The sequence below is a fragment of the Microplitis mediator genome, chromosome 2 (assembly GCF_029852145.1).
Source record: "Microplitis mediator isolate UGA2020A chromosome 2, iyMicMedi2.1, whole genome shotgun sequence".
NCBI lineage: Eukaryota > Metazoa > Arthropoda > Insecta > Hymenoptera > Braconidae > Microplitis > Microplitis mediator.
In genome coordinates, this window is record NC_079970.1 from 17,810,012 (window position 1) to 17,826,622 (window position 16,611).

Sequence of the window (16,611 nt, forward strand, 5' to 3'; positions counted from 1 at the left end):
TGCAAGTAGTCGTAGTCAGAGTCACAGTATCTACAGTAGTATCAGTAAAAGTACCAGTAGACCAAGAAAAGATACGTTATGAAGCTATATACCACCGCTCACATTTATACTATCTTTTCCCATAAACATCCAAGTAGCAACGATTTAACGAGAATCGGCTTGACTTTACGATCTTATTTTATGAGACTTGAAATACACACCAGTGTTGAATTTACGATGCTATTATAAGTGATTCTTACTTACCATTTTCGAAATATAAAATGTTCTCGACTTATTTTATGTTCAGAGTCATTAAATTTAATTTTTTTAGAAAAAAAGTAAAAAGATATCAAATATAAATAAATATAAATCATACATATATACCTTGATCAGCAGAAGCTCTCCGTGGTTCTGAAATACCAAGATTATTATTCCGGTGGCTTCGTTTTTCATAACCACCGAGACTACCTCGAGGGCTGTGGTCGATTTCAGGGCCAATGCTGCCTCGCGGACTACGAGAGGAATTATCTTGGTCAGGAACACCGCCACCACCAATAGATCCACGATGGGTGCGATCCAAATCAGCGACAGCAATAGATCCCCTTGGAGATCTATTTGTCGATTCATGTGGTACGATTGAACCTCGGGGACTTCTTCCCACATCAGGACAAATAGAGCCTCTAGGTGAGCGATTGGGATCAGGTGCAATGGAACCACGGGGTGATTTGTTGACTTCTGGCATAATGGAGCCCCTCGGGCTTGGATTGTGATATTCCGAACTAATAGATCCACGCGGACTTCGTTCTTGATCAATATTAGGCGCAATGCTACCCCTCGGGGATCTTAATGCACTCATCATTTCAGGACATATTGAACCACGAGGACTTCTCTCTTGTTCCATTGGTGTAACAGTATTACCTCGCGAGGATCTTGATATATCTGGGCATATTGAACCTCGTGGATTTCTGTCAAATTCAATATTGGCAACACTTCCACGTGGACTACGATTTGTGTTATCCGGTAACAATGAATGCCTTGAGCTACGTATGCTGCCATTATCTGGCATTAAACTATTGCGGGTCGCAGATAACGCTGCCGCTGAACCCGGTACTAAACTGCCTCTAGGACTTCGATTATATGTAGGCTCAGTTCCCAATCCTCCACCACCTCCATATATATTTCGCGGACTGTGAGATCCATCGGGAACTAACGAATGCCTTGGACTCCTCGAGCCATCAGGTACCAAACTATTTCTAGGACTCCTTGCGGAATCAGGAATTAATGATCCACGAGGTGTTCTCATGTAATCATCGGGGACTAGAGAATTGCGGGAACTTCTGTTAGGATCCGGTAGTAGGCCTCGTGATCCACAAAGCTCGGGATCTGGTAGAATTCTCCGACCAATTGGCTGTTCATAATTAAAATTTATTTTTATTTAATTATCAATAATTATTACTTATATTGATATTGAATAGTCTTATAGTTACCTCATCATGACTATCTTCAGCTTCAAACGCGATGTTTGGTACAACACTGCCTCGAGGCGAACGTTGTCTATCCATCTCGTTAGTACTGCTACTAGAGGTGTTCAGTGTCAATGATATCGCCTTGTCGGTTGCTACAGAGGCCCTTCGGGCCCTCGGGACGGGGGTTGCCGCAGGCACGCTCCCGGATTGGGGCGAACTAGCGACGCTCCTCGACGCCCTTCTGCGCCGGGATGAAGTACTCCTCAAAAGCATTACGGCATTTTTTTAATTCTGTAATTATAATTATTGTCATTCGTCACTTTTTAACTCTACTTACACAATATTTGTTGTTTATTATTATTTAACTTTGAGTCAATATATTATTCTGTACAAAATCGAGAGTAAATACGAATTTTATTTCAATTTGTATTCATTCCGTCACTCGGAGTTCAAGAGTTTTTAAAAAAATCACTTCGCATGCGAGAGCGAAGTAATTTCGGAGTCACACGGATTTTATTTCAATCCGCATTCACTCCGGTCCGGAGTTTTAACACTTAAATAAATTAATATTTAATATAAATAATTTTTTAATGAAAACTATCATGTTTCTAATCTAAAAAATTTTTTAGTAACTCACTAAATTATCATTTCATATAATACATAGTAAAAACATTTAATTATTTAATAATTATAGTGATATAGTTTTTATGGGAATATTTTATATTTCGGTACAACATACAATATGAAATATTATTTCGTGGTATGGTTAATGTGTCATATGACAGTTTATGACTCAGTGAAACTATATTAATGATAGGAAATAGAAAATCTACATTCGAACTCCATTAACTTGGGCAGTTAATCTACGTTGGACCGGAAATTTCTTGGAATTTCCGAGTTAACGGATGCCCCTTCTTCCTTAAGAAATAAACTATGACGCATGCACTTTTGCATCTACGTGAATGATGTGAATGATGCATAGATAAATATACACAGCCACATACTAATGTAGAGACAGCGCAGCTCTAGTGGCGGTCAAGATTGAGGGGAAGTCCCAAAGTAATGAAATCCTACTTAATGAAGTTCGACTGTAATTTCTTTAACTTTGAAATTATTTCGCGTGAATAGATGTAAAAGGAGCTCGTAATCATTTCCATACTCAATATAAAAATCAAAATATGAAAAACCTAACCTCACTATGTAATAGTAATTTTTTACATAGTTAATTTTTTCCAAAACTTCCCTTCGGAGTGAAATTAACAAATCCAAATAACATATTTAAAAAAGTTTGAATATTAAAAAATCTTAAAAATATTTGATAAGCAAACGTATGAGTAATTAGGTAGATCGAAGATAAATAATGAATTTTTTTTATTCTACATATTTAGTTAGTAAATGTTCGTTTCACTTGAAAAACTTGAATCAAGATGCCGAGTATTTCATGAAATTTAAAGTATACTTTATCTCTGCGATATCAGAGTTAAATCTAGTGAGCCGGAAGTAATCAAAAGTAATGCTATATCATTAATATTTAAATAAATATCTTTGTAATCATACACTTTAAATGTAAATAAAAATAATTTTAGAATAAAAAACACATAAATTTACAGGCGATAGTTTTTGTCTATTTATTTACCTTGTTTTTAATCTATTTAATTTTCTTTAACTTTTTAAGTATTTTTTCAATAAAAAAAATATTATCAAGTATTATTTTGAAATTAATTAGATTTTTAATATTTAACGATTGTTGAATATTGTCTATCGGGATGTACACGTTCTCTTTATGAGTGTATGAGTATTAAATGAGGTCGGCAAATATGGACATTAAATTTGATTGAGCATTTACTAGTGATCTGCCAATTTTCCATGATAATGATGTAATTAATACTTTATATGAAAATATATAGAACAACAATATCATTTTTCTTTATTTTTTTAAATACTAATTGAATATATAATATTCATAATTAACTTTTTTAATCATTTATTTATTGAAATAATATACGTGTATATAATACATACTAGGGGTGTTCGAAAAAAAATTTGATTTAGGGAAAGGGGGGGGGGGCAAAGCGGGGTACTTAAGAAAATACTAAGGTTTCGAGGACTCAAATACGCTAAATCTTTTCGTTTTAAATGATATTCAAAGTAAATAAACAAAAATTTCAGTTGCCGTTAAAACAAAAAAATTTTTACTTTTGCGGGCAAAATGAGGTACCCCCTTAAAAAGGTGAAAAAAAAAAAAATTTCTGCATATTAAATAAAATTGATTAAAATAAATTTTTTTGTAAGTAATTTACATAAGAAAAAATTTCATTTTACACAATTATTGGATGCAAAGGAAGAAAAAAATTTTTTTATTGGTTTTCATCATAAAACATTAGTCATTAACATTTTTCGACTAACATTCGATTTTTGAAAAAGTTTAACAAAAAATATTCAAAATAATGCTCAATTATATTTACAAACGATTTTGCAATGTTTAAAAACATTTAAAAAATAACATTTTTTCTTATAAAATTTTGGAGGTACCCCGCTTTGCCTACCCTACCCCCTTTTGCCCCTCTTCCCCTATGTATACATATATACAAGAAATTTATTGAAAAAATCAGATGCTTTAATGGCCCACAATGTGGACATTTACCTTACGTAATTTTTACAAAAGATATTAAAAAAAAAAAACGTTTTTATTCCGAAGTGCGATTATTTATTGAATAAAAAAAGGCAGCGTATGACAGAACTTAACTTATCACTGACCAATCGACAGTTAAAGACATCAATCTTTCATGAGTTTAAAATATAGAGCTCGTTACTGCTACTCTATATATATATATTTATATATATGTATATATATATATATTGAAGTTAAATAAAAGATGAAAAATAGTGGTAGTCGATGAAGCTCAGTAGCCAAAGATGTAGTGGAATCAGGCAGCTGAAATTCACCTTATCCGCACACCCTCAGCCGTTTTATTTTTCGCATTGATTTTCACCAAGTACATATATATATGTATTAGTATTTTTTTTTTTATTCTTTCTATTCTTCTATTACTTTCTATATTATATTTCACACTCCCACATGTCTACATTCATCAATTTATCATCCATCATCATTATCCTTTTCTTTCATTATATTGTACTTACTTTTGCTTTTATGAAACTCACTTTTTTTTTTTTTTTAAGTAATTTCTAATTGTAAAAAACAACATTAATTAAAAATTTAAAAAATCAATGACATACTAAACAAAAAAAAAGTTATACCCGAAAATAAAATATTTAAGCTTTACAAAAGATGAAAAGTTTCTTGTTGAATTTAATGTAATACAAATTACATAAAAGATATAATACTTATTTAAACGGGAATAAAGCACAAAAGTTTTGTTAAGATTTATGTGTTTCATGAAAAACGAAGAAGTATTTTCATTTCCAAGTGTTATAAATTTTTCCCTAAATAATTAATTCGTTTTTTTTATTTTAAAATTATTTTATTAAATATTTCGTCACAAATTTTTGCAATTTATCGAATTTATTAAAAAGATATAAAAATACTAAATTTTAACTTTAAACGTATTAAGTACTAATTTTATGTTATAATTTTAACCTTTATCATTACCTTTTATTTTACAAAAAAAAAAAATCCTTCTTATAATTCTCATAAAAAGAGCAATAAAGAAAAAAAATTAATTAAACCTGCGCACTTGAGACGTTGAATTTAATAATTTTTATCTAGTCATTATTAAAGCTGAGCTACTTCATCTGATGATAATTAAAGCTACATTATCATTACCGTAATACTCACATAATTAAAGATAATTACTATTAAATTTATAATTTTAAGTTGATTAAACTAAATATTTTAAATAATACCGCTGAAACATCTGTGATAAATTTTTCATTTATTGTAAAAAGTTTCAGGATTGTTATTCGACGTAGTATATAATTCGCTAAAACTTTACCAAAAATATAACTATTATATATTTTACTCGCACACAGATTGTAAGCTCTGTTATCAAGAGTATTAATTTTATCATTTATTCACTAACGAAATTCACAAGAGCTCCCTAAAGGCTTAACTTTATTGTTTTATTATATGAGTTTAACTTTATTTAACATGTATACGTAAATATATTTATTCATGTATATATTTGAGAGTACATTAATTTTGTTGATAGTTAACCGCGCAGTTAAAATAGTATTACAGTTACATAACTTACATATGCAGCTGTGTAATAAAATTGACCAATGCAAACTTATAATTGAAAAACAATTTAAACTAAATTATATTTCAATCTCGGAAAAAAAACTAATAAACAACTAGGATAGATTTTTTTTCTCTTAGCGGCAATCGGATTATTTTCTGTGCTTTTAATATTAAATAGCTTGACAAAAAATTTTTCCTGAGCATAAGCGAACAATACTGACGTAGCGAAATTTAACGGAGTATTAATAAAAATTATTTAAAAACGACACATGATGAAAAAGAAGAAAGAAACCATGTGTACATTAACTTCTCATGTTTGCGGTGAAGTTTAACAACAAACTGTAAGCATACAGTATTTTATTATACACGATAGAGTAAAAAGAGAGAGCGATTTTCTCGTCAGTGTAGAAATTTCAGAGTGAATGTAGATTTTATTTTAATTCCCATTTTCTCCGATCTGGAGTTTTATAGTTAAAATAAAATTATATCTAATAGAAACTTTTTTTTTATAAAAAAACATACATAAATTATTTATATAAGTACTTATATTTTTTATTCTCCATATTTCAGTTCCTGGATTTTTTTTTGTTCCTATAAACAAAATAAATAAAATTTTCCCAGAGTAAAGTTTTCTCTGAGGGGATTTTAAAAAAAGTTTTACAAAAATGTTGGGAAATCCAAAAGTGGACCTCAACCGCTCATTTTATTTTTAATCATTACTTTTATTTTATAACTTAAATTAATTTTTTTGTTTTTATTATGAATTTTCATTCAGCTTATAATTTATCAGTTTGATTTTTTTACTTCTTATTTTTATATTAATATTTTTTTTAAATATCCCGCCTTTTTATTTTAGATGTCAGTCTTTTTTTTAAACCTATACTGTTACGCCAGTACTACTGCCAGTAGTTGATAGAGAGAAAAAATGAAAAATATAATAACAACAGTAAAAATAAAAATCGAAACTCTAGTTATTTTTGCTGAGTATTCTATATGTTGAAAACAATAAAAATTATTTTAAATTATTACAAAAATCAACGAAATCATATTTAATTGTTACTATCATTATTTAATAATCTACTTTTGTATCAGAGGTAATACAGGAATTAATTTTATATTCATACGATTCAATATTATTTTAGGTTAATTAAAAAATTAAATTTAACGCAGTATCCTTTTTTACTGATAAAAGACATTCTTTCTTACCATTTAATGCAAAAACTATCGTTTTAACAAAATGTTGGTACTAAAGTACAATGAATGCTCGTTGTAAGCGATCTCGTTATAAGCAAATTTCCCATATCATGCTATTCGTTACAACTCAAAAGTTTCCAAACTCTTCCGGACATTCAAATGTCATATCTTGACGTTCGTTGTAAGCCTGGCTCACTTTTTGTTTAAAACAAATTTCTTAAAATAATCAATTTTTGTAAATATATACACTGTAAAAAATCACCGGGGTAAGTCCAAGTGGTGTAGGTATAAAATTATCGGTGTTAAATTTACCCCCGAAAGCGGTGTGAAAATAACGCCGCCACCGGTGTAAATATTCTTTACCGGTGTTAAAATATTTTACTTTGTGAATATTTTTACTCGCTCGATCACTATGCTTATTAATATATGATATTTTTTATTAATTTTCATAAAGAACTGACATTTTTTGTGTTTTATAATCTTTAGAGTTAATACTCCAAGCGGACGCAATTTACCCCGCTTTTACACCGGTTACCCCGATTTAACACCTGTGTATTACTCCTCCTACACCGGTGTAATTTCATTTTTACACCGGGCGGAGTTAAAACGAGTCCATTGTTAACACCGCTCTTTTTACAGTGTAATATTTCCATTAAATAACATGAGCATGTCATTAACTTTGATTTGTACGGAACATATATTACTGGTCATTGGTCTTTTTAACGTAATTTAAATCGTAACATAACGAGCGACTTGCAATGATCCACATACGTAACGCACATATGTAGAATGTGCGCCGAAAACTAAGACGGAGGGGAAACCTAACTCGGATTTTTTTTTCTACAACCCCTAAAGGTTGCTTATAATGAGCCTCAACTGTATTTATAGTCCTCTCTCTTTTTTGTCGTTATCATCGTTATCATTACTATGAAATTTTTATTTTTATCAAAGATATTTATTTTATGAATTAAATTTAAACTGAACTACTTCGATTTTTATAAAATTTTATTTCTAAAAAATATTCATAACTTTAGAAAATTCAGTATGACCTTTTAATCAGTTTGTAGTTTTTAGTTATTAGTATTATGTATTTGTATATTTAATTTATAAGTTTGTTATAATATTTAATTATATATATATTTTTTTCCCGGGTAGTGATAATCTATGAAAATTTTCTAAGAGTTCTGTAGTTGATGATAATTCTTTTTCAAAGTTAATATTTCTGTGCAAATAACTTGAGATGTATATCATACTAAAGTACTTGAGACTCAGTTTATCGTAACTTTATAGAACTATCGAGAATGTTTTAAAAATTCAAAAACTTATTTTAATAAATTCATTCTTTTAATAAAATTTTAAAGAAAAATTTTTTGAAATAAATATTCAAAGTTCTTAAGAAACGGTAGAAACCTAAGAAAATTGAAATTTTTTCAAATTAATTAATGTAAAAATTCAGTTAATTCTAAAATTTTTTGAATAAATTTCTAAATATTATTATGACAGAGTGTTTAGCTTGCCAAGTCTGGTCACACCTAAGTATTATAGTCGAATATTAGGGCGCCACTGGAAGATGGACTCGGCCTTCCAGAACCGGATGTTAATGTAATTTTATTAGATGCTCAGGGTCGTTCGTAAATTTTATAATTTTGTGAGAGAGGAGAGAAATGATGAACAGGCTGAAATAAATTTATTTAAACTTTACTTTTAATTTTAATAACCTTAAGCACCTTGCTTATTATTTCTTTTTCCTTAATGACAATTAATAATCTTATGACAAACTATGCTTATGACAAACTAAACTTATGACAAACTAAATGCGTCTCCTGGACGTTTCCACACTCCCACACACACGTATTTTAGGCGTCTTCCGGACGTAACACACACACACACTCTCTTTAAAAAACCGTCCACCGGACGTTAAACCTTTAACCTTAATACACTTTGATTAAAAAACCGTCCACCGGACGTTAAACCTTATTTTCCTTAATTTCTACTTTAAAAAACCGTCCACAGGACGTTAACCCGCATTTTCTTAATTAGTGTCCACCGGACATACCTTAAACCTAACTTATAATTTTGTCCACCAGACTTACATCACAAACACAATTTCTTTCAATTAACATTACTTGATTCTACTTAAAACTCTATTTTCTTTTGTAGTTTTTATATCATCACAATCTTTTCACCCAAAACTTCATGACTCTAATTCAACTAAAATTCCAATATAAAATTTCCGCATTAACTCATTCCGATTACAATTTATCACTTCCTTAATTTCAATTAACTCACTGATTTTACACGTATTAATTAATTAATTTGTTGTCTAGATTAAGTATTAATTAATTAATTTTTCCTTATAATTTTCCACTAATAATTTTACCAGTAATTTTATACATTAATTTACTTCACAATAAAATAATCCGTTTCTTTCCATTTTACTCAATAACAATATATCACAACTCTAGCGTCCTTTTTACGACTTCATTTTATTTAGATATTTTAATTAATTAACTTAAAATTAATTTATAATTAAATCGTGACTAGAATTACGTTATGAATTGACTAGAAATTCAGCCATTGAGTTGGCGTTACTCGGTCTTGAATCTTACTGACGAATTCGAGTAAATTAAAGTTTATTTATGAATTAATTCAGCCACTGGAATAAATTCCGGCCTCAATTAATTTATTGACGTGATCGAATAATTTATTTAGTTAGATATTTACGCGGGAAAATTATTTTATTCCAGCCAAAGGCCTCGGATAAAATAAATTCAGAGTTATAGACACAATGGCGAATAAGAGCGGCGTGACACAACTTTTGAAAAACACGAGGCGCGTGGTTGTAATGGCCAACGGCCTACAACTTCCAATTTATATACGCGAGGACCAACGGAAAGATATTAATTAAATTAATTATAATTAATTCTGCCATTGGAATATAAATTCCGGCCTTAATTAATTATAATTTTACCTGATGAATTTTACAGCAGCAACCAGATGAGACTCGTAGCTGATGTCCGGCTATTTCTCCAATTGTCGTCCAATTTTCCTTACAGGTGAATCGGCTCTTCTGGTTCTCGATTGTCCGGGTTGTTCTTGCTCCAGATTGTTAAGGTCCTCGTCTTGCCTCGTATAGAATGGTGTAGATGATGCGTCCAATCACTCTAGTTGTTCACTAACTTTCACTTAGGCGTCCATCGCCTTCGGTCGTCCGATTGACTCTCTTTGGGTGTCCAACGAACTCTGTCGATTTTTGGCACGGCACTCCCTTATAACTCTTCGATTCACCCCCGGAAAACTCATCCCTACTAAATTAATTAGCAAAAGAGAGGGGCGGATGTTCGGGTCTCACTGATTAGCGACACCCGGTGACATGTCGAATCACTGAATTTAATAAACCGAGTTATAATTAGGACCCATTATTGACCGTGGACAAATCCAATTTTAGATCTTAATAAATAGCCATTGGAATCTATTTTACCCTGTTACACTCCCCCCTGCCAGACTGTCACCCGGGTTCCGATGATCGAGAGGCCTGAACATCCTAAAGATAGGAAACGGCTGTGAACCCATTATCAATATTCTTCTGTCTTCAGTCTGTTGTTCTTATGTTATTTTTTTTTCAGGAGTGTAATTATTTCCCAATGATGTTCCAGTTGTCATTTACTTGCTTGACTACCAACGAACTGGTGAATTCTGTAGTTGATATCAGTATCTTGTAAAGTTGTTGGTTGAATAAATGATGAGGCCCGAAGATCTGAGAATTGACCTGATGAAAAATTTTCGCCAAAAGTTCATTTAAATTTTTTTTTTCAGCATTTAATTTATCACTAGACTTTGATGATTTAGTTTTTCCTTTATGTGAGTATCCTCTGGCTTCCAAATCCTTCTATGTTTGCTTATGATTGTCAATTCTTTGTTCTGAAGATCCTCAAACTTCTTTGTTTCACTTTAGGTTAAAATTTTGAAATCCAGTTCTTGTCCAGAAGTCACCGTAGCACCCGTAGAATTATTTTTCTCACCGGAAATTAGTTCAAAAATATGATTTTTGCTGCTTTCCTTAAATGCCAAGTTCTTATTTGGAACAAATGCTTCTTTTGATGACGTCGCTGGTATAGATGTTGAAGTCTGGACTGAATGGCGGGCCTGAAGCTCTGAGAATTGGCCAGAAGGACCTACTTCTACAGAGAACGGCTTGGACGGGTCAAAGATGGGGGCCTGAGGATTTAAGAATTGGCTTGAACGGCCAAATTTCGGAGTCCTCGGCCAAACTTGATCACTTTCTCTATCAACTGTTTCGAATTCTGGATCTTGTCGTAACCGAACTGTTTTAGTGATCACTCCATGAGTGTTAACTGACTGGTCTTCTTCGATCCCAGAAATTATTTTATTAATGTCTCCGGTATCAGTCGACATTTCCAACGTCGATGTTGATGGCAATGGTGGTGGCGATGGTGGTGATCGTGAGGATGGTGAGGGGCCTGAAATAGAGTAAGGCGGTCTGGACAGGACCTGTCTCGACTCCAAGCGGCCGGATAACGAATCTTTCGGACTGACGTTATTTGACCCCTTTGATATTCTTTGGACCACCTGAACCGACGGGGAATTCGGGACAGGTGTCACTAGTTTTTTCGATCTCTCTCAGTATTCGATGTGATTTGTTGTTGACCGGTATCCCAAATATCTCGAGACGTACTTGCTCTCGAATTACCATCTACCAGAGTTAGTAAGTTACACTTTTGTCTTGTGTGTCCAATTACAAAACATAAATTGCATACGTCTCGTCGCGGATTCTCACAGACTTCAAACGTATGTCCTGGTACTCCACAATTAAAACAGAGCCGGTTAGTTCTTGGTGACGATGATGAAAATCGATTAAAAGTCGATGAATATCTTGGAGCTCGATTAACACGTGGCCAGTAATTATTTTGTTGTCTTTGGTAATACGGTGACCGGTAATTGTTGTAATTCGGTCTTGTTTGCACTTCGTATTTGTTGTTATACATAGATGGACTAGACGACTCCATTACATTGCAATTTGGTAACTCCATCTTGTCCTCTTCGAAGCTGAGCCTCTCAGGTGTAGACTGCATTAAACCAAATCGTGGTTTATTTTCGAATGTAACTGATTTAGGAGATGAAGCTGGTTGTTGAGCTTCATTAATGCACTGTGTCGCTTCATGTAAAGCATTAAACAGGTTCTCATAGTTGAAGACTGGTCGCGCAAAAACAAGCAGTCTTAATTCATCAGTAAGATGATTTCTGATACAGGTGACTTGATCTTCGACTGGTGGTGGTATCTGCATACTTTGGTATTTTTGTTGTATTTTTAATACAAATTCTGTTGGGCTTTCCCCAGGTTTCATTCTGAGTTTGCTGATTTCCATTATTATTTGGTGATCTGTTGTTGAGCTTCCACAGGCTTTGATAAATTCAGCCTTAAAATGAGCAAAATCTGTCCAATTTTTGTAATTTGCATCATACCATCTTGCCGCAGTACCATGTAGGATATAGCTCATGGCCTTGAGTAGTTCAACTTGTGTCCAGTCTTCTCTATGTGCTCTGGACTCTACCGCAAACAAGAACTCGTTGACAGACATCCCTTCTTGTGGATAAAATAGATTACCCATTTTAAGGCTTTGCATGATCCCTTTCCACCTTCTGTCATCTGTGTACAAGCTTGATGGACTTTGTTGTAAATTTTGGATCGGAGCGGCCGACCTCGGCCTTGTGTTAGAGGGGACCTGAGGTCCTGGACCTGCCCACGATCTAAAATTATCTTGAGGACCACTTGACTGTCGCTGTTGAGTTGATTGGGGCTGTTGCAGTTGACTTGAACGAAAATTAATTCTTTCCTCTAGTGGAATATCTTGATTTGCACCAGCTCTATCTTGATGCATTTCTGGTTGAGGTCTTGATGCAGCTGGGTGATCTCTCCCCCCTGCCAAACCTTGACCCATCGGGGCAAAGGTTGAACCACCAAGTTGGAATTCAGCTGCATGCCCATTCACTGGAGAATTCTCTCGGAAAGAATTGTCACGAGAATTCACCCGATCCATTAGCTCCCTTTGTACAGTCATTATATCTCCAAGCATACGTGTTAGTTGATTAATTGCCCGAGAATTTTCTTCATTAATTGCTCTTTGCTCCATCGACATTTGACGAACTTGATGAGATGCTAAATCCATCCTATTTAAAATAACTTGGAATTCTGGTGGTATATTGCCTCCTGCAACCTCATCCCCATCCTCAAACCGATCGTCAACTATGTCAGCTGGTAATGTGTCTTGTCTCTGAGGTGGATTCTGATTATTTGTATTATGTAGCTGGGATGGATGACTTATCCTAGTACTCATTGTTGTTGTTACTGTTGATGTTGTTGATGTTGCTGAAGAGACAGTTGGTATTTGAGGTAAACCATGACCATTTGACAATCTACGTGATTCTTCGTTGATAAGTCCTTGTTGTTGATAATTGTCCATGATGTTTGAATAATAGAGTTTTCTTTTATTTGGGAATTAATTTTGAGTTTCAGAGTTTCTAAATATATTTGTATACTATTGTTTTATTTTATAAACGGATTATTTTGTTTTTGTAAAGTAAATTTATTTTTGTAAATGTCTTAATTTATTTCTTATTTATGATGAGCCTCTTAATGACTCATCAATGACTCATTCTTAATTGAATTTTAATCTGCTGATAATTTAATTAATCAAATAATTTAATTATTAAAATTTTGTCTATGTAAAATTACCATTGTCTGTTGTGGCTATTTCTGACGCTAAATTTTATTTGAAATTTCGGTAGTTTAATTTTATTTAAATCTCTTGAATTGTTTTATTAGTGAGAATTCTGTATTAGTAATTTTATATGAGTTTAATCCCCAAATAATATTTTAGATCTTTATCTTTTATTTTCGACACTTTTATTTATCTTTGTGTTTGTCACAATTATTTCTTTTATTCTATAATTTCTATTTATAGATCTTTTAATCCCACACTACTTTATTTTATACTAAAATTTTTCCAAAATAATTTTATAAGTTTTCTATCCCACACTTTTCAAAATTTTCTATCCCACACACTTTTATTTTAAAATCTTTATTTAAAGTGACTTTTTTCAAAATTAAAAATTCTACCCACACAATTTTACTCCAACCAATTCAAAATCCTCAGCCCTCTCACAAAATTTTACGGGGGGTTTACTTTTTAAGTTGGGCGCCAAATATGACAGAGTGTTTAGCTTGCCAAGTCTGGTCACACCTAAGTATTATAGTCGAATATTAGGGCGCCACTGGAAGATGGACTCGGCCTTCCAGAACCGGATGTTAATGTAATTTTATTAGATGCTCAGGGTCGTTCGTAAATTTTATAATTTTGTGAGAGAGGAGAGAAATGATGAACAGGCTGAAATAAATTTATTTAAACTTTACTTTTAATTTTAATAACCTTAAGCACCTTGCTTATTATTTCTTTTTCCTTAATGACAATTAATAATCTTATGACAAACTATGCTTATGACAAACTAAACTTATGACAAACTAAATGCGTCTCCTGGACGTTTCCACACTCCCACACACACGTATTTTAGGCGTCTTCCGGACGTAACACACACACACACTCTCTTTAAAAAACCGTCCACCGGACGTTAAACCTTTAACCTTAATACACTTTGATTAAAAAACCGTCCACCGGACGTTAAACCTTATTTTCCTTAATTTCTACTTTAAAAAACCGTCCACAGGACGTTAACCCGCATTTTCTTAATTAGTGTCCACCGGACATACCTTAAACCTAACTTATAATTTTGTCCACCAGACTTACATCACAAACACAATTTCTTTCAATTAACATTACTTGATTCTACTTAAAACTCTATTTTCTTTTGTAGTTTTTATATCATCACAATCTTTTCACCCAAAACTTCATGACTCTAATTCAACTAAAATTCCAATATAAAATTTCCGCATTAACTCATTCCGATTACAATTTATCACTTCCTTAATTTCAATTAACTCACTGATTTTACACGTATTAATTAATTAATTTGTTGTCTAGATTAAGTATTAATTAATTAATTTTTCCTTATAATTTTCCACTAATAATTTTACCAGTAATTTTATACATTAATTTACTTCACAATAAAATAATCCGTTTCTTTCCATTTTACTCAATAACAATATATCACAACTCTAGCGTCCTTTTTACGACTTCATTTTATTTAGATATTTTAATTAATTAACTTAAAATTAATTTATAATTAAATCGTGACTAGAATTACGTTATGAATTGACTAGAAATTCAGCCATTGAGTTGGCGTTACTCGGTCTTGAATCTTACTGACGAATTCGAGTAAATTAAAGTTTATTTATGAATTAATTCAGCCACTGGAATAAATTCCGGCCTCAATTAATTTATTGACGTGATCGAATAATTTATTTAGTTAGATATTTACGCGGGAAAATTATTTTATTCCAGCCAAAGGCCTCGGATAAAATAAATTCAGAGTTATAGACACAATGGCGAATAAGAGCGGCGTGACACAACTTTTGAAAAACACGAGGCGCGTGGTTGTAATGGCCAACGGCCTACAACTTCCAATTTATATACGCGAGGACCAACGGAAAGATATTAATTAAATTAATTATAATTAATTCTGCCATTGGAATATAAATTCCGGCCTTAATTAATTATAATTTTACCTGATGAATTTTACAGCAGCAACCAGATGAGACTCGTAGCTGATGTCCGGCTATTTCTCCAATTGTCGTCCAATTTTCCTTACAGGTGAATCGGCTCTTCTGGTTCTCGATTGTCCGGGTTGTTCTTGCTCCAGATTGTTAAGGTCCTCGTCTTGCCTCGTATAGAATGGTGTAGATGATGCGTCCAATCACTCTAGTTGTTCACTAACTTTCACTTAGGCGTCCATCGCCTTCGGTCGTCCGATTGACTCTCTTTGGGTGTCCAACGAACTCTGTCGATTTTTGGCACGGCACTCCCTTATAACTCTTCGATTCACCCCCGGAAAACTCATCCCTACTAAATTAATTAGCAAAAGAGAGGGGCGGATGTTCGGGTCTCACTGATTAGCGACACCCGGTGACATGTCGAATCACTGAATTTAATAAACCGAGTTATAATTAGGACCCATTATTGACCGTGGACAAATCCAATTTTAGATCTTAATAAATAGCCATTGGAATCTATTTTACCCTGTTACATTATGTTTTTTTAATCTGTTAGAAAATCAAAATCTACTGACGTAAGATTTTTTTTGTTTAAATAATTAACATATATTTTTCTATGTTAATTTATGTTAATTAGTTAGCTGTGTACTTGAGAAAAAATAATTTAGATTAATTTCAGAGCTGAATTATTTTTTTCTGATTATGAGTAAGGAAAGGGTGGCAAGACAGACCGCTAAGAAAATAGTAAATTTTTATGATCCTGAAGTTAGCAGACAATTAACAATTTTCGGATTTTTTTTAACAATTTAATTAAAAAAAAAAAAAAAAAAACTGAATGTATGCACATGTGGGAAATTGAAAAAACTAAAATTTATATTTATTAAAAAACAGTAAGAAGTACACTATAATTAATTGAACAGAATTATTACGAAATTAACTTGAAAATTGATCGTAAAGACAAATTTAATGTTAAGTTATGAATGAATATAATTAAAATAACAATAACAATTATTGTCATGATTATGAAGATATCAATTATGTCTCAGTCTGGATGACAAGATAATATACTTTTTTTATTTCCTTTA

General features: G+C 32.2%; 1 protein-coding gene across 2 annotated transcripts in view; it reads right to left on the reverse strand.

Annotated features, from left to right (window-relative positions):
* Nucleotides 1-16,611, reverse strand: part of LOC130678446 (uncharacterized) — an 85,640-nt gene that overhangs the window by 19,246 nt on the left and 49,783 nt on the right. For both annotated transcript variants that reach the window (XM_057485642.1, XM_057485643.1), the window contains exons 2-3: nt 1,467-1,736; nt 364-1,387 (exon numbers count right to left, since the gene is read on the reverse strand). In XM_057485642.1, coding sequence (XP_057341625.1) covers nt 364-1,387; nt 1,467-1,718 — 1,276 coding nt within the window. In that variant the 5' untranslated portion in view covers nt 1,719-1,736. The remainder of the gene's footprint in view (nt 1-363; nt 1,388-1,466; nt 1,737-16,611) is intronic.